At 31.0% G+C, this 19,289-nt stretch overlaps 2 protein-coding genes across 4 annotated transcripts; one reads left to right on the top strand and one right to left on the bottom strand.

Moving 5' to 3' along the window:
* Positions 1-3: 3 nt before the first annotated feature.
* Positions 4-15,111, top strand: Top3alpha (topoisomerase 3-alpha). Of its 2 annotated transcripts, none has more exons than XM_074140895.1 (19): positions 4-295; positions 2,001-2,210; positions 2,306-2,439; positions 2,579-2,697; positions 2,769-2,936; positions 3,023-3,183; positions 3,267-3,447; positions 3,548-3,655; positions 6,161-6,270; positions 7,768-7,972; positions 8,719-8,899; positions 9,101-9,188; positions 10,205-10,465; positions 10,543-10,690; positions 10,870-11,043; positions 13,750-13,789; positions 13,998-14,209; positions 14,718-14,765; positions 14,903-15,111. In XM_074140895.1, exons 1-19 carry the CDS (start codon positions 131-133, stop codon positions 14,938-14,940), a joined length of 2,751 nt encoding a protein of 916 aa, XP_073996996.1. In that variant the 5' UTR covers positions 4-130; the 3' UTR covers positions 14,941-15,111. The 2 variants fall into 2 exon arrangements, with proteins under 2 accessions (XP_073996996.1, XP_073996995.1); XM_074140894.1 differs by having other exon boundaries at positions 3,008-3,183.
* On the bottom strand, positions 14,931-19,072 carry LOC141460694 (protein chibby homolog 1-like). Of its 2 annotated transcripts, none has more exons than XM_074140957.1 (3): positions 17,224-19,047; positions 16,605-16,720; positions 14,931-15,171 (listed from the first exon to the last, which is right to left on the bottom strand). In XM_074140957.1, the coding sequence occupies exons 1-3, from the start codon at positions 17,381-17,383 to the stop codon at positions 15,109-15,111; spliced, it is 339 nt and encodes a 112-aa protein (XP_073997058.1). In that variant the 5' UTR covers positions 17,384-19,047; the 3' UTR covers positions 14,931-15,108. The 2 variants fall into 2 exon arrangements, with proteins under 2 accessions (XP_073997058.1, XP_073997059.1); XM_074140958.1 differs by having other exon boundaries at positions 15,129-15,306; positions 17,224-19,072.
* Positions 19,073-19,289: the final 217 nt, after the last annotated feature.

The following is a 19,289-nucleotide window of genomic DNA, read 5'->3' as shown; positions in this document are numbered from 1 at the left end:
ACATCCTTGATCGTTGGTTTAAAATAACCTTTCTTATAAATCTCAATGATATGCCTAACCTTCTCTCATGTTTGTGGCGCGGAATATTTAAACAAAACAATAAACCTCATTTTTATGCGTTTGTGTTTATATGTTTTTGAAAGTAAAGTGGATTATATTTATTTTAAGATATGCTTCTTCAGAAGCTAGAGCAACTTCAGGAATTAAGCCTACTATGAAAGTTTTAAATGTTGCTGAAAAAAATGATGCTGCTAAGAACATATCCTATTTTTTATCAAATGGCCACTCTAGGAGGGTAAGAAATTAATTTCGAATCAGTTTATATTTGTGTGCTTTGAGGATGCTGTAATTCTTTTAGTAAAAGCATCAGGTCAAATAAAGAACTAGAATTACAACTTTAGTTAGCTATTATAGTATGTACTATAAACAAAAGGCTACTGATGCTTGAAATTATCATTATTAGAAGTTAGCTTTTTATCTTATTTCCTTCCACATCTAAATATTACTTATTATTGGAGGAAGTTATTTCCAAATCTATTAGTGCTTTTATAGGGATTTACCTTAAGTTTCTATTTGACTTTGCCTTTGTAGAACAAAGCCAAATAATGAAATGGCATAACATTTTTTGCAATATGTTAAATATGTAAGATATCCTGAAAATCATTGAAAACGGAAACCATTCGATCTCCACTGAAGCAGGTTCTCAAGAAAATAGTCTAAAAGATTAAGTCCTTTTTCTGCATTAGAAAATTTTTCAATTATTTTTCCCTTGCCTACAGAGTTCATTTATCAAGTTTGGATAGATACTATGACTTCCAATTTTAAAGTTTCTGATTTAAAGTATCAGTACGTTCAGTCAACTAATGCAAGTATCATCTAAGCAGAGCAGTTTTTAATCCAAAATTACAGGACACTGTAACGGTTGAGTTTTAAATACTTTGCATCGCAGCTATATCAATAAATTTATAATTTATACTTAACACATCCTCTTTCTCTTTGTCTGCATTGTAGACTCTTACAAATCTCTATAAGTAACTGCCTTTCCTAAGTTTTTTTATGTCCTGCCCTCAACGACGATTACTCAAGTTCCTTTGATATTCTTATTGTGTTGCAGTCTTTCTATCATCCTTTCTTATTCAATAAATAGACGTTCTCGCTTTCCCCATAAGCCATCTATTACATGAAAGTTGATTAGGTTCCTTAGCATTGATATTTGGAATTATATTGTTTTTAGTGATGATTTTATTTTGGACTCTCTCTCAATGTCTTTTCTTTACTTTTCTTTGGCATCTTACTGGCTTCTTAGACTATTTTAAATACCAGTTTCTCGCTAAAACTAACAAGGATTGGTTAGGAAATGGTTTTCTTAAGCCTTCCAAAATACCATCAAAAAATTAAATTGAAGCTTTCTTGCTATTCATAATCTTTTTCTTATTTCTTTCTTCATTCAAGTGCTCATTGTTTTTGGCTAATCTAATACATTACTTTTTATATTTGTCATACCATAAAAAAAATAATTTTAGATCTTGCCGGAACTCACTTATTATTTCTTATTTCATGCAGAACTAGATTGTAATGCTGGCTATTTTACATTGGCACAATATCCTTCTTTATAATAATTGTTACTGGTATCTGATTTTCATTTGTTGTCAAAGTTTGTATCTTCAATTTTTGTAGAGTTTGAATTTGAACGAACGAGGTTTCTGAAGTTTTTGTTGTAACTAAAAAAAAAAAATCACTTTTTTCATGAAACAAAAGTGGGATTAGGACTGGTTTTTACTTTATTAACAATGGAGAATTTCGTATTTCTCCCAGAAAATTATTTCTGTTTTAGAATTCTTTAAAAATAGACATTTAGTTATTTAAAACCAAATATTTACAAAAAAATAAAATTAAAATAAAAAAAATAAATGTATTGTTTTTATGTACTCCTGTAATATTTACTCTGATTTATGTACTTAAATTTTATGTTGTATTTAATGTAGTGATCATTTTTTCAGAGAGAAGGGTTCTCTCCATATAATAAAATTTATGAATTTGATTATCCAGTTTTTGGACAAAATTGTTCCATGATTATGACTTCAGTTAGTGGCCATTTGTTAAATTATGAATTTTCAAGCAATTTTAGGAAATGGACTTGCTGTAGTCCAGAAGAACTTTTTGATGCTCCAGTGCAAAAATTTTGTTCTCAAGAGTATCTTAATATTAAGGTAATATTTGTGCTATTTTCTTATAAAATAGAGCTGAACATTGATTATCTACAGTTCTCAATTTATTTGTAAATTATGATGAAATAATTGTTTAGAAAACTTTAGAGAATGAAGCAAAAAGTTGTGATAAGTTAATTATTTGGACTGATTGCGATAGGGAAGGAGAAAATATAGGATTTGAAGTTATTGATACTTGCCAGAAAATTAATTCAAGATTAGATATCTATAGGTAAGTACGTTGAGAAATATTCAAGTTTTCGAATATGAGTATGGTTTTTGAGAAGTTACCATTAATTTCGATGTATGATTTAATCATTTCAAGATGGCATAGTTTGTGCACTTCGTAAACGTCGTTTAATTTTTTTTAGAGCAATATTTTCGGAAATCACTGGTCCATCAATAAAGAGAGCTGTGCAAAATTTAAGTAGGCCTAACAAAAACATCAGTAATGCAGTTGAAGTTAGACAGGAATTAGATTTGAGGATAGGTAATAATTTTGTTTTCACTCCAGAACACTTATTCATTTAAATTTAGATTGAAGTCAATAATCTTTTTCAGGCGCTTCGTTCACTAGATTTCAGACACTCAGGTTACAAAAAGTTTTTCCAGTTTTAGCTGATCATCTTTTAAGTTACGGCAGTTGTCAGTTTCCTACTTTAGGTTTTGTAGTTGAACGTTATTTAGAGAGAGAAAAGTTTATAGCAGAACCATTTTGGCGAATAAAAGGTATCTTTAAATTGAAAACTGTTTACAAAATATGCATAATAATGTATGATGAATACAGATATATTTTTAAGTGACACATACAATAGACGAGACAACAGTGGCATTTAGATGGTCCAGAGATAAACTGTTTGATGAAGCAATCTGCATTGCATTGCTAGATCGTTGCAAAGAAAATCCTTTAGCAAAAATTTTAAAAGTTGAAGGAAAACCAAAATCCAAGTGGCGCCCACTTCCTTTGGATACGACTGTAGGTTTAATTATTTTTCAATTACTTCTATAATTATTTTTACTTTTTTGATTTGGAAGATTGTTTAAGTTACTTTTACACAGGAAATGGAAAAAATGGCCTCAAGAAAACTGAGAATTACTGCTAAGGAAGCACTAAAAATTGCCGAAAAATTGTATACTCAAGGTTTCATCAGTTATCCACGTACTGAAACAAATATCTTTCCTAGTTCCTTAAATTTGAATTCTTTAGTTGAAATGCAGACTGACCATCCGAATTGGGGTGGTAAGTTTTTATTTATTGATTTGTTTAAATATTATAAGACTGAGCTCATATTGAAATCATTCCATTACAAAGTGTATTTATTAATTATCTTTTTATCCAGGTTTTGCAAGAAATATTCTACAAGATGGTGCAAATCCTAGGCAAGGCAAAAAATCCGATCAATCACATCCTCCCATCCATCCCATTAAATATACCAATTCTCTTCAAGGTAAAATTTATTATTTATTGAATATTAGCGTCTTCTGCTTATGGGAAAGTATATGAGCGAAGGTTTGCCTAAAGACATTTGGAAGATCTAACATCGGTTTATGATAATAAATTATAGAATCTCAATCTGAATTTTAATTGGTAGAAGAAATTCACAAGGCAGATAGAAGTTACGAATATGATATTGGAAAAGAGAACTGTTCTCTAACATACATTTATTGTTTAGTAATGAATGTAAGTGAATAAAATGGACATACACGAGCTATTCATTTGGCTGGCGCTCACCCCACGCCAAACGGCGCAAGTCCATTCTTAGTTCTAAATAGAACGACTGAGCCAAGCCCGACCAGTTTGCATTTTTGAGTGTCTTTTCGTGTAAAGCGTTTCACACGCATCAATCCCGGCTTTATATGAGGAGAAATTATATATAATAAAAGAAAGGACGGCAAGGCTTTCAGCTAGAAATGAAATAACGTATTTAAAACAACTGTCGCTCGAGCCACATGATTAGCTGAACTATTTACTTATGTACGAGGCGATATTGAATGCGTAATTCAAATTGGTCACCCCAGTGATGGAGAGGAAGGTTTGTAACTAACAAATTTTTCTTAAACTCCCCTCCGATGGAATCGAATTCCATTTTTTTTCACTTTAGAAGGAATCTGACTAACCCCTCTGTCAAAATAACCGTAATCAAATTTCCGTGAAAAATATTTTATCTAAAAGTTGTTGATTTGTGTTTTTAACCACTAGGTTTTAATAAAACCTAGGTGCCGTTTGCGGTTCGGTTCGTTAAAGTTACACCTCTTGTCATCTGCTTTTCTTCATATTTAACAATTATGTGTCATATTAAATTCTTATTAAAATTATAGAGATGGAAAGACAGTAAAATATACAAAAATCGCGTTTTAGATGCTGGCATAACCAGCTTCTCTCTTAGAAATTCCCCTTAATCTGATTTTCTTGAAAAAATGTTTCCCATAAAAGTTGTAGATTTACATATTTAAAATTTTACGCCAAGTTCTAGAACGATTGAGAAAGTAAAACAGAAAACAAAAACTAAAAGACAGGTTTCTACTTTTAATTTTAAAACTGACAGAATTTTTGTATTGGGTATTGTACACATAAGGCCGAGACACAGATCAGTGGCGCGGTATCGTGGATTTTGGATTGGCGCGGGGCCATTCAAAACTCTTGCATGTTGGCTCGTTGGGGCCATAAGGATAATTGTAGGCCTATTAACGGGCCACTGCAGGCTCAGAAAGCACATGCATCGCATGGGCCTGGCAGATGATAGCCTTTGTAGGTTCTGTCAGGAAGAGGAGGAAACGGCACTGCACGTGTTGTGTCAGTGTGAGGGGCTCGTAGGGCTAAGGATGTTACTTCTAAAACCAAGGCCTGAGAGCTTTACCCAGGAGCCACTCTCCAGAATTAAGAGTCTGATTAAACGGACGGGTCTGGAGGGTGAGCTCTAAAGACGGGGAGCCACAATAGATCCATAGGGGTCGCGGTGGCGCAGGCCTTGAGGCCACCCTAATTTAATCTAATCTAATGTTGGCTCGTTCGTGCATCCAGCTTTTGGTTTTCGTAGTTAAGTTTTTCAGAAAAATGGTCGTTCTCAGAAAAAATTATCTCTTCATGAACTATTTTCATAGTGAGTGTTCCTAAACTTATCTTTTTTAAGTCTTCAAATATAGTTGTAAAGTAGAAAAATTAATCAAATTGCATACTCTCTCAATTTTGTAATTTTATCAAATTCCAGGAAAAGTTGTTTTTAATTTCTTCATTTATTAGTATTTTAAAAATGTCAAATCATCTTTTACTCATTAATTTAGTTAAATTTTATTTATTTATTTTCTTTATAGCAGTTTTCATGCTATTCCTGGCAATATAGTTGTTTCTTGTATTATTTGGCCTCTTTCTACTTTGCGAGGTTCTCCTTATTCATTTTGTGGACTGGATTACTAGTGTAACTGGTATTAATATTACTAAGCAGAAATAGAGTGTATTGTTAATGTCATTTCGTCGATTACAGTAGCGCCAATAGGATTTTAATTTTAAAATTAAAATTTTAATTCCATCTGTAAGTACAGTCTTTGAGTTTGCTTGTATATTTAGATTTGAAACGTGTACGATTGGGTGGTATTTTTCTGAGCAAAACAGATTGAAAAGGTTTGTGTATTGTGAAGGTATTGAATTGTTTGCATTCAGTTCGTTTTATGGTAAAAGATGCTGGTAAATATTATAATAATAATAATTATTATTATTATGTGTATATTTACAATATTGGGAATAATATCTGAATTTTTTCTTTATTTAAATTTTTAATATTGATATTTAATCTTTTCTTTTACATCATACTAGGGGCATTTTAGAACAAAAGCCATATTCTCATTTTTCCCTGTTGCGAAGGGTTCAAAAATGTTTAGTATGATTGTAAAATATAGGTTTACTTACTTCTGTAAGAGTTTATATGTTCTAGCCTTTTTTTATTTTTATTTGTCAGGTAATGAAGCAAAAATGTATGAATTTATCGTAAGACATTTCTTAGCATGCGTATCCAAAGATGCGAAAGGACATGAAACAAATGTTTTAATTGAAATTAATGGAGAAGAGGTAATTATATCCTATTAATTATTTATTTACAGGCGTACAAACCATTTTTTTTTTTGGGTGCTTAATATTTTAGAACTGATTTTAGCTATATTTGGGGCACTGAATCTAAATATGAAATTAGATTTTCGTGATCTTCTCATACAAGAAGACAATCTTGTATTTTGTCACGAAATCAGAGGACTCTTGGAAAAAATGCTTTTCCTGAATATTTTTAGATGATTGGCGCCTATTTATTGTCAGCTCCACACGAAGTTTGAAATGTGTCCTTCTGCATAATAGGAGAACAAATATGGTTCAGTACATATTACTCACTCGACTAAAATGAAAGAAGAATACTAGTATAACACCATAGCTTTGGTTTTGAAGAAGAAAGTTTCATGAACATCAATGGGTGATTTGTGTAAACTTAAAAATTGTAAACTTTCTCCTTTAACAGCAAAGTGGCTATACTAAATATCCTTACTTCTTGTGCTTCTGGATTAGCAGAGACAAAACCCTCCACTGAGTTAGAAAAGAGCGGCCTAAGAGAGAAAACATAGTTGGACGAGAGAAAATCATCTTTCCTCCACTACATATCAAGCTGGGTCTTATGAAGCAGTTTCTAAAGGCTCTTGATAAGAAGGGATCATGCTTTGCAAATACAGGAGTAAAGACAAAATTAAAGCAGGAATATTTGATGGCCCACAAATAAGACAACTCATTAATGATCCAGCCTTCGTAAATTCGATGAATGAGGCTGAGCGAAATGCCTGGACTTAATTTGTTTCAGTTGTCGAAAATTTTCTGGCAAACGCAAAGCTGGAAAGTATGTTGAGCTGGTATGTGAGATGAGCATTAAGGTGCACTATTTACACAGCCACTTAGACTGTTTTCTTGAAAATTTAGCTGACACCAGTGAGGAATAAGATGAAACATCTCATCAGGATACTAAAACTATGGAGGACCAAGGAAGATGGGATAGGCACATAATGGCAGATTACTGCTGTGTTTAAAAAGGGATTATTCCAAAATACATTCAAGAATGTCCCGGAAAAGAAGCTTCCGAAGTGTTCAGTGATTACTTGGTTTTATTGATGACTTTTCCTTTGTGTTATTGTATATAAATATTTTATATATTAGTATAACAATAATTAAAATTCCGTTTTTACTTTTTTATTTGACCCATGGATTTAACTTAAAATAGTGCAACGTATATTTCACTAAAATGTTATATCTCAGAAATTGGAGCTCTTAGGCAAAAACTAATGCCATATTTGAATTCAGGGCATCAAATTCATATTCATGCAAATTCCCCGGCTCCAAAACACCTGTTATAAGATAATTTCTTACAATTTAATTTTATTGTTATTCTTAAAATAGAAAGAACAAGCTAGAAAACCAAATACATATATAAAGTGTCTTTGCATCAGTATAAGAAGTTGCATTTCTTTGGTATAACATTTATCTCAGGTTATTATAATATATTTCATAATTATAGAAATTTTATATTCAAAACAGTTTCAAGCTTCTGGACTTATGATATTAGAAAGAAATTATTTGGACGTATATCCTTATGAAAACTGGAATTCAAAAAATATTCATTATTATGAAGTTGGACAGACATTCCATCCTACAATATTGGATATTGAAGAAAGTCAAACATCTCCACCTAATCTTTTGACGGAAGCGGATCTTATTGCACTAATGGAGAAACATGGAATTGGTAATATTTTTTATTTACTCTCCGGTTGTATTTTATTATTATTTTTATTTTTTTTAAAAACAATAATATTTGAGCTGAGCCAACGATAGTTTTAGTGAGTCATATTTCAGAAGAGCGTTTCTCTGTAAGTTATCTGCTCTTGAAAGAATATTACACTATCTTCCAATTATTACTATAATATTTTATGTACTTATTTAACAGGTTGTAATCCAATTTAGAGTTCGTCAACTACTTTTAGGCCGGTAAGTAACTAGGTGGATAGGTAGTTGAATTTCTCTTTCATTGGAACAATTCCTTGAAGGAGCCTGAGATAGTTGCCGGTGAAGTGAATGCACTCAATTTTTCAGCAAGGAGATTATAATATATGTGCCTAGTAAATTTAGCATGAGGAATATTTCGTTTCTTTTTTCTGAAATAGGTTTATACAAAAGTGAGCTCTCAAATTAAGCCAGGGCAAAATCATGCATTAGGGTCATAGAGCAAGCTTGAATTAAAGATATGTATTTTTACTGTGGCTAGGGAACGGTGATCATATGCAGTTTGTATATATGCTAAACCTAAGTTGCTGCTCATGTTAAGTATTTGTTTGCCTCATTGTAAGTATTGGTTTTTAGTATTAATGATACTAATTAACTAATTTATTGATTTATTTTTCAGAATTAGTGGTACTAAATGACTAATTTATTTATTTTTCAGGATTTAATAATCTTTTTTTTTTACTAATTTGCTTATATGTACTATTTCAGGTACTGATGCAACACATGCAGAGCACATTGAAACCATAAAAACTAGATCATATGTGGGATTAGAAGGCAATTATTTTGTGCCCAGTGCAATTGGGATGGGATTAGTTGAAGGATATGATACTATGGGATTCGCTATGTCCAAACCACATTTACGTGCTGAATTAGAAGCAGATCTTAAAAGGTAATATATGTACAATAGTACTGAAAGCAACGAATTTATAGAGATTGTAAACAGTGTATTGTATATTCATTGAATTAAACCCTTTAGTACTTTTAAATGTATAATCATTGGTGTCTATGAAATAAGAATGACATTACTATTAAAACATATCTTAATTCGAGATATAAGTACCGTTATCATTTTTATTTTCTATTTTGGCAGAATTTGTGATGGAGTCAGGCGACCAGAAGATGTACTTCGAGAACAAATCGATAAATACAGAAACTTGTTCCAGCAAGCAAAGTTGCAGGTAAAATTTATAGTTTTCTTTTTCTTACTGAATTACGTTATTTAAGTATCTCGAAACTTGTTATTTGTACAAAATCATTGGTTTGCATCAATACTATTTATGATTCCCATGTAGTTAAAATAAATGCTGAAGCATGCATCCATATCCCAATCCCTAGTAAAATCAGAGTACATCCGAAAAAGGTGTTGCATTATAGTGACAATACATTATTTCCAAGTTTCAATGAAAAAATTCAGTGACTGATTAAAAAATTAAAGAAAATTCGAAAAAACCGTAATGTATTGTCACACTTTACGGTGGTCTGATATTCTTCTGACTTCGAATTTAGGCTTACATTTCATTCTTACAAATAGCATAAAGCTGTTTGGACAATATAATACATTGAATTGCACTTTAGAGGATCATCTAAGATTACCTCTATCCCAGAAACACACATAGACTACACCTGCGAAAATCGTACGAGTAAAAGTGGTAAAAGTAAATTTAGTTTATTATATATTAATAAATGTTAATCGGGCCAACTCTTTGTTTAAAGTACAGTGTACTATAAAACAATAAATAAAATAAAATAAATAAATAAAATAATAAGTAAATTTATACGGAGTTAGAGCTCCAGGGGAAAAGAAGTTCATTAAATATTTAGTTTTCGAGGAAAACTAATAAAAATCTACTCAAGTATGATTTCGTTCAACAGGTAGTTTTCATTTATGAAACTTTCATTCCTATTTAGTTCACATTTGTTATACTAATGGTGAGAACGTTTAGTGGAAATCACATTCGCATCTCTCTCTGAATAGTATTCTTGATCCTCCCACGATCTTTACGATTTTATTTTTTTTAATCCAAGAGAAGATATTGTAGATCATTGGAAGTTTCAGACATAATTTTTCTCTTTCATTCTTTGTAGTGAATTTCGCAATAATCTATTTCCCTTAATCATTTTTAACTAGTAGAACTTCATTACAGCAGGTAATAATTTTTAGTATCAAGAATAATTTTTTCCATCTTTTTTTAAGGTAAATAAAATTGATGAAGCCATAGGGAAATACATACAAGCAACAGCAATACCATTAAATCCTGAAAATGATCCTTTGAATGTGCGGTCTCAACAAGCTGAAAGGATATTTCCTTGTAAACTTTGTGGTCTTAGTATGAGCTTGAAGAGCAACCAGACTAGTAAATATATATCTTGTAGTGGCTTCCCTAATTGTAAAGCAGCGATTTGGTTACCAGCTAAAGTATTGGCAGTAAATATTTCTAATGAAACATGTGAAATGGTTAGGTTTTTTTTTTTTTTTTTTTTTTTTTTTTTCACTTATTGAAGGTTTTATAAAATTATTATTGTTGTTTCCAGTGCGGCCCAAATGTAAGAAAGTTAGAATTTAAGTTTACCAGAGGATCCATGATGCCTTACTATCCTGATGTATATGTTGGTTGCCTTAACGGTTGCGACCATGATTTTATTGAAATGTTGGACATAAGATTACCAAAATTAAATAACTGTAAGTATTTTGTTTTATTAATAGTATATTTATTTTTTGTAAGCTATCCAAAAAATTACAAGATTTTATTACATCCTAGTGAACTAAGAATTATAAAGCATTAGGGGCCATTCGCACAATCTTACGAAAGACGCCAGTTGATATAATTGATCACCAAATGATTTATTTTATTTTTCCAGCTTCTGGATATGCCTCACAGCAAAGTACTGGCAGTTCTGCTAATAATGAACACTCATCTCGTTTTTCATTTAACTCTACGACTTCTCAGAGAACATCTTCCAGTCCTAGAATCTCTTCTTTTAACACATTGTCAAATATCACAAACGCGCGTATCTTTAGTCCAAATATCACAGGTTAGTTATTTTATTATTTATTACTAATTTTGCTGTTTAAAATTGAAATGTTACTTCATTCCTCATTCACTGCCGGTTACCGGTCATTTATCTCTCGTTAAAAATACTGCGTATCACCGGACAGAGCTGTAATCGGCCGTTAAAAAGATAAAATCTAAGGGCAGGCTAAACTCAAACCTGCGATTGTCTTTTAATATTATTATCTTCCCTAAAACCATACTCCTAATCAGGGCCGGATTTAGATGAAAAGAGGCCCTAGGCTATTCCACTTATAAGGCCCTTTCAACTCCCATTTTTAAGTTTGTAAATTACATGAGAAATAATAAAAAAATCACTTCTGTGATATATATCAATATGTTAAATGTTAATATATAATATGTTATGTTTTTAAAATACAGTAGTTTTAATTTTGCTAACAATTTGAATGTAGGCCCCACTTGATCTCGAGGCCCTAGGCTGAAGCCTAGATAGCCTATAGGAAAATCCGGCCCTGCCAGAAACTATACATACGAAAAAAATGCAATTTATGTCGGATATAGAGAACACGTTTCTCTATCATTCGGTAAAGAAATCATTGAAATTGGACAAATACAAAGAGATATATAAAGCTTTGAAATTTGAACCGATTTGAAAATCTCTAAATATTAACCTTTAATATCCCTGTCAAACAATCGTCGGACAGATTTTTACGATATTTTATACAATTGTAGACAAAAGTTGTCTCCACATGCAGGTCAAATATAAACAAAATCCATCGAGTAGTTTTTGAGATATTTGAAGTTAAAGATTTCACTGTTTCAAACGAAACGAAAATTTAACTCTAAATATTTCGTTAACTGCTCGACAGATTTTTACGATATTTTATACAATTATAGAGAAAAGTTGTCCCCATATACAAGTGAAATATAAACAAAATCTATCGAGTAGTTTTTGAGATATTTGAAGTTAAAGATTTCACTGTTTCAAACGAAACAAAAATTTAACTCTAAATATCCCGTTAACTACTCGACAGATTCTTTCAAAATTTTATACAATTATAGAGAAAAGTTGTCTCTATATGTAGGTGAAATATAAACAAAATCCATCGAGTAGTTTTTGAGATATATGAAGTTAAAGATTTCACTGTCTCAAACGAAACGAAAATTTAACACTAAATATATCGTTTCCTACTCGACAGATTTTTACGGTATTTTATACAATTATAGACAAAAGTTGTCTCCATATACAGGTAAAATATAAACAAAATCCATTGAGTAGTTTTTGAGATATTTCAAGTTAAAGATTTCACTGTTTCAAACGAAACGAAAATTTAACTCTAAATATCTCGTTTCCTACTCAACAGATTTTTACGAAATTTTATACAATTTTAGACAAAAGTTGTCTCCATATACAGGTGAAATGTTAACAAAATCCATCGAGTAGTTTTTGAGATATTTGATGTTAAATATTTCACTGTTTTAAACGAAATGAAAATTCAACTCTAAATATCTCCTTAACTACTCGACAGATTTTTACGATATTTTATACAATTGTAGACAAAAGTTGTCTCCATATACAGGTGAAATATAAACAAAATCCATCGAGTAGTTTTTGAGATATTTGAAGTTAATGAATTCACAGTTTCAAACGATCTGATCATTTACCATCTTCATGCCGCCCAATTAGCCTACTTCCGTTTCTTGGAAAAATCCTATAGAAATTATTTCTAAAAATAATACTTTCAATCGTTGAACCTCTCCAAATTACCCCCAGCCATCAGTTCAGCTTTTGCTGTCTCCATTCTACGATTTATCAATGCCATCGCGTTGTCGACGTCCTATCTTCTTCATTAGAACTAGAAAATACTGCATAGGTGCATTTCTAGACATTTCACAAGCTTTTGACAGAGTCTGGCTCGATTATTTCTTGTCGAAACTCAAAAGCATTTTGTCTTTTACTCATTATCTTGGTACTTCGATCTTATCTTTCCGAAAATTTGTTCTTATCTCAAAACTCTGCTCTTTCTACAAACAATCCGTGATAGCAGGGATGCCTTAGGGAAGTATTCTTGGCCCTATTCTTTTTACAATATACACATACGATGTCCCTTCCAATCCAAACACAACTCTATTTTTTTTATTTTACATCGCTATTCTGTTATTGTAACTCGAACGCTTCAACTAAGACTTCTTGATGAATGGATCAAGAAATAGAGAATTCAAATAAACACAGAAAATGTAATCACACTACATTCACTCTTCGGCTTGCCCTCCAGTTTTTTTTTTTTCTCTCTCTCTCTTCGGTTGATAAAGTTCGCTATTTCAGATTCCGGTTTTTTGGTGCGGAAACCCTCCTTGTTAATAATTCTTTGTTTTAGATCTGATACAAGCCTGACTTTGTAATAATTAAATATTTATATATTTATAAATCATTAAAATGTTTATATTTTAAAATATAAAATATTGTCCAGGGATGTGAATATTTGATTTTTAAATTTGATATTTGGTACTAAACCTTTGGTTGCAAGAATGACTGTGAAAATAGAAATTAAAAATCTGTGAAGATTAGTTAAACAGCCTTCGGTTATTATTATCATTATTTCTTTTAAAGAAAATCATCAAATTTATTTACTCTTAAGTAATTTGTTTTTCAGACTATTAAACTTAATAATAGTCTAAACTTAAATACTAATTATTAAACTTAATAATAATAACTACGATATTTCAGATGATTCAGTTCAATGTTTTTGCAGCCTACCAGCCAAAAAGTATGTTTGTTTTTATATATTTACGTAAATTTAGTGATAAATACTAATTTGAATTGCGTTCAAGTTACAACCACTGCAGGGGGGTAACACATCACAATATAAGTTACATAAAATAAACAATATAAGCATTAATTTAAAATGTATATGCCATAGAAAATACTTGCATTTGAAGTGGAATACTAGAAAACAAAAAATAAATATTTTACAGATTAACTGTTAAAAAAGATGGCCCAAACAAAGGAAAAATATTTTTTGCTTGTCAAAAAAATTCAAATGAGAAGTGTGATTTCTTTTTGTGGGAAGAGGCGTTAAGTAATCAGTTACAACCTCAGCAAGATCGCAGTAGGGAACGCAATCGTGGGAGTCATTTTGGGCGTGGAAGAGGAAGTAGAAGAGGCAACAATTCTTTTAGAGCTCTAGGTATTTTGTCTATTATAACTTATCTTGTTTTGAAAATGTTTTATAGAATTAAATTATTTAAATAACAAAAGAGAAATGGGATTCTCTTTTCTCCGGCAACCTTGGTTTCCTTCTGACATATCACTTAGCCTTACTGTTTCCACCGAGTAAAAAGAATTCAGTATATCCATCAAATTGTATTGCATTACTTCGCTTGATCACTCAAGAATAAAAAAACTCTCTTTGGCGACGAGTAGTTTTATTCGTTTAGTAAAACCTGACTTCCTAACGCATATAACTTTTATTTTATAAATATGCCTTTCTGATAAAATTCCTATCAGTGTACCTACTAGTGACCCTAGTATACCTATGGTCATTAATGTAAAATTCATATATCGTTAGTGGGATTTAGTTTTTAGTAATTATCTCTTGATGTTTAATGGACCTTAAACTTTCTATTAAATTTTTGTTTATATTTATTAAATTCTATCAATTCCATATATGTATAAATTTTCCATTTTTAATATAGGAAGTAATCATAGTGCTACTCGAAGATGTGGGCTATGTAGTCAGACAGGTAATTTCATGGATTATATTTTTGTACTAATGGTATTTTTTCATAATTTGTTTTTAATGAACTCAGTTTATTTGATTTTTTAAATATTTTTATATTCGCATATATGTATTTTTTTTTTTTTTTTTTTTTTTTACCAGGCCATACAAGAAGAAATTGTCCACAAAATCAAGATTAAATTATTTGATCTATTTGTAAATAAAATATATTATTACTTTACATATTTTTAAAGTTATGTAAATCTGTACATAAAATATACAACAAAAAAATATTTATACTGTTTATTTACATTTCATTACTTATAATGTAATTAGGAAAACCTTGCATAAAATAAATCTTGTTTATTTCATGTGTTGATCTGTTCAGATTTATTTCTGTTTTCTTCCTTTTTCAGTGTTTCCTCGGTAAGCTGCACAAATAATTAGGTTATTTTAATAAATTCGTGCGAAAAGGACCAAATGTGAGCAAACTCCTCTAGAGCCCTATTTGTTGTCCCACAGAAGAAACATCAGATATCATCGTTGATATGATCCATTGTAGAACACTGTAAAATCATTTGCGACCGATAAATTAAACGATATTATCCAGCATTCGGACCCAACATTTTTTCAACTCAACAAGTTTAGTCTAAAATCTTTTGCTACATCTTTTCTATCTAGGATTCCTTCAAGGCCAAGTAAAAACCATAATGTTTTTATGGTTTCAAAGTTTTATGATCTCAAAGCTTTTCAACAACCATCAACCTCCGACTAAGTTCTGAAGCTAATAATGGATTATGGAATCAGAGTACGAAAATGTTATCCTTCGCGAGCAGTCAAGTTGCATGCCAGCTGCTATCATTTAGGGTATCGATGAGACTAAAAGGTAGGCAGAGTTTCGGCACTATGTTCCTAGATAGTCCAGAATATCCTCTTTAAACACAAAAATGAGCTAAGAAGGATTCAGGGAGCTTCTCCTAAAAAAAAGTTCTCTCAAACCAATTTAACTGGTTAGTAATCAGTTTTCTCAGGAGTACAATGAGTCCACTTGTGGCCTAAGTGAACATCTTACTTTTTAATTATAGAATCCAATTTTTTCGTATGTTTGTTTAATATATTCATTTCTTTAAGGAACCGCTCATCAATGTATCTTATCAAATACAAGTACGGCATTTGGAGACTGCACTGGCATCACGCTAAGGATTGATGTAAGATGAAATCGGAATAATCAATGAAACCACTTTGGCCTAAATGCATCAAGCTCTGGTGACTAGAAAAGAATCAAGGCCCAATTCCTAATCTGAGGGTCAACTATTACTCTAGGCCACTCAAGACACTTACACGTAAGTAATTTTATCAAGACACAACGAGGATGCTCAATTTGGATCAAGATGACTGTCCCGTTGATATAATGAAATTATATACCAGATCGACTTATATAATAAGATGTATCTTACAGTATTTTGTAGCTCACTTCTTTAAATATTCATTCATATTTTCAAAATATTTCGGGAATTAGCATTTTGAATTAAGATTTATCATGGAAATGAAAATTCTGCTAACTTAAAAATCCTAAAATAAACTCTCAGTGACCAATTTATAATAATTACTAAACAGATTTGTAAAAGGAGGTCAATGAGAACACCGTGAGCTAAGCTTGAGTTTGTCTATGGGTACGCTGAACTCAAACGTCTTCCCACATCCAACTAGGTCTGAAGACCCAAGTTTATTATTAATGAATTAGCAAGTCTCAGTTTTTAGGTTACCCGAAGGACACCAAAATTCCTGAAGAAGTGGATAACATATACATACTGAGAGTTACGTACATTAATTATCACGCAAAAATGGAAATGCAATGTCGTACCATATCTAATAAAATATCTATCTTCAGTTTTAAAAGATTGTTTTCTTTTTTAAGTTGTTGGGAATTTTGTTGTAAAACTTCACATTTCTGGTACAGATCTCGTGCCAATCCTGAAACTACATAAAAAATGTATTAAAATTTATATAATCTTGCTTCTTTTTTTTTTTTAAGGAAAACAACCGTGCCTTCAGTTTTCAAAACTGGGTTTTTAAGCAGAATAGATTTTCGTGATCCATTAAATTTGAAACAATTTGTTGAACTAGGAAAAAAAATTAAGGAAGTTCAAACATTAATTCCGACAATGCATTAGAAGGTTCTACCAAATTTCATCAATTCCCTTGTTTTTCCATTTTATTTTCTCTCTAATCTGTAGATAAATTATGCGCGTAAGCCGTAATAAATTTTCGGCATTATTTTTCGATTGTGACTGTACCGAAGGATGTGATAGGGCTACACACACAGAGGTTTTTTTTCTTCTTCATTCATTCATTTAAAAAAGCCACCATTTAAACAACTTCAAAAAGGTAATAGTAAAATATAAAATAAATTTAGTCCAAGACTTAGGCATGTAAGACAGAGGGTAAAAAGTTATTTATTATTAAAACTCATTAAGATGTACCTGGAATCCATTTTCCTCGTACAAATTCTGCTGCTTCACCATCTAATTGAACCACAACAGGATGATCTTTAGGCCTGGGCTCTCTTTCAGAATGAAAATTTAATTTTTTTCTAGGAGGATGCCTGGGTAACTGAAACTTATTACTAAACAAAAACGGCATTCTAGATTTTATTTAATTGCAAAGTTAAGGGGGAAAAATATATACAGTGGATACTTAAATGTACAAATTCTTTTTTCTGTATGGTCACGGCTCAGAGAACACAGATATGCTACCATGGTAATAGATGACTTGTTTCATTTCATTACACAACATGTAACCTCCCTCACCAACACAGTGCAACAGATCCCGGCAGTAGTTAGTAGTTATAGTTACAGCTATGTAAGATAACGGTATTCTTAACTAGAGTACGGAACTAGAGTTTCAGGTACCAAGCGAAATTCCTTCCTTCCTTGAGTTAGAAATAAGTGAGCTAGAACTGTGATAAATTTGTTTTTTATTTATTTTTTTGTATGAGATACAGTTTTTTAAACGTAATAGCTAAAGCAGAATTTAAACCAATTTTATTTGCAACTTCTATTTCCCTGCTTGAAGCTGATAGGAACGTTATGCTTCTGTGTCAAACTAGTATGAACATGAAACAATTCTAAGGAATCAACATGCAACTCGCTTCACAAGACTTTAACAATGAAGAATCAAAATTATCCCAATTGTAACTGCTTAACTTTTAAATTTATACATCTTAATTTTTGTGTAAAAAAGTAATCATACAGACATCGAGTGAATATTTTATGCTAGAAAGATCAGATTGCCAAGTAGTTATTTTTTAATGAATCCAACTACTATATAACCTTGTTACAGAAATTTAACTTTGTACATTCTTTTAACATTCTACACATTACTTTTCGAAAGTTACCCCCGAAAGCTCTACCACGTACATTGTACATGAAAGAAGAATAAGCATTGTGGTTCATTTTGTTAGTTTCTTGATATGAAAACATGCTGCGATAGCCATTGTTTAGGGTGTATTTGCCTGTGGTTCCGAACCAACATTCTGAAGTACAGATATTTTATACATTTCAATTAAGTGCTACAAATATGCTAGCCCTCACGTATATTGAAGAAAAATATGAAAAAAAAAAATTTTTTTTTTCTTTTAAACTAATCATTGATACATTGTAAACCGCTAAATGTTATTTCTAACTGACCACATTCCATTATTATTATTATTTTATTTTCTTTTTTGCCAATTTTTTCAGCCGGCTTTACGTCCATCTACCTATATTCAATTAAAATAAACATAAGATACTGAAAATTGTAATGTATTATAATGAAACAGACACACTTTTGAGTTAGGTAATTCGCCAGAATTGAAAAAAAATTAGTATTAAGACGAAGGTGAAAAACATTCATAGTAATGAAGACGTAACTAGTATATTTCGAATTTACAAAAACCTTTTTTATTATAACAGATTTTTTAATCTGATTCAGTGGTAAAAAATATCGAACTTACAAACAAACAAAAATTGGTTTATGAAAATGGCCCAACTAAATGTCTTGAAGATTAAAAAAGAAACAGTTACCTCAAACTTTCTTTAACGTTTTAATTTTAAGTCTAGCCTAACTGCAACATTTTGATCAAACAGTCTCTACCGGAAAAAGTATTTTACTGAATGTGTAAAATTTTCTAAAAATACCTCCGATTATTCTAGAACTTTTTACATTTATTGCTTACAAATAACTTGTATTTGAAATGTCATCCGATTTTCCGAGGAAAATTCGATTAAGTACTAGAATAAAATAAAATAAGCTCGAATGCTTCTTTTAACTTACTAAAAGAGAGAATTATAATTAATCAGTTGTATAAAAATCAGAGATTTGTTCGAAAGAAAAATAAAATATCTAAATAAAATAGTTACTATTTTTGTCTGCCAATGCTGTAAAACCTACATTTGGGCACTAGGTGCATAATACTCTTCAGACTTGACGAGTAAATTGCAGGGGGGCGGGCTCCCATCTCGTTGCACTCTAAAGAACTGAAATGTAGAATTTTTTGAATGCTTTATCT

This window comes from Rhodnius prolixus, unplaced genomic scaffold, assembly GCF_049639745.1.
Source record: "Rhodnius prolixus isolate KJV_2025 unplaced genomic scaffold, Rpr scaffold_6, whole genome shotgun sequence".
Classification (NCBI taxonomy): Eukaryota; Metazoa; Arthropoda; class Insecta; order Hemiptera; family Reduviidae; genus Rhodnius; species Rhodnius prolixus.
This window is presented reverse-complemented; position numbering and strand designations above follow the sequence as displayed.

Coding starts and splice junctions, on each gene's coding strand:
- Top3alpha (XM_074140894.1), top strand. CDS start 131: ATGTTTTTGAAAGTAAAGTGGATTATATTTATTTTAAGATATGCTTCT. Junction 3,184..3,266: donor CACTTCCTTTGGATACGACT/GTAGGTTTAATT, acceptor ACTTTTACACAG/GAAATGGAAAAAATGGCCTC. Junction 14,210..14,717: donor CAATTCTTTTAGAGCTCTAG/GTATTTTGTCTA, acceptor TTTTTAATATAG/GAAGTAATCATAGTGCTACT.
- LOC141460694 (XM_074140957.1), bottom strand. CDS start 17,383: ATGCCGTTTTTGTTTAGTAATAAGTTTCAGTTACCCAGGCATCCTCCT. Junction 16,721..17,223: donor ACGAGGAAAATGGATTCCAG/GTACATCTTAAT, acceptor TTTTTTATGTAG/TTTCAGGATTGGCACGAGAT. Junction 15,172..16,604: donor TAGATATTTTATTAGATATG/GTACGACATTGC, acceptor TTATTTGTGCAG/CTTACCGAGGAAACACTGAA.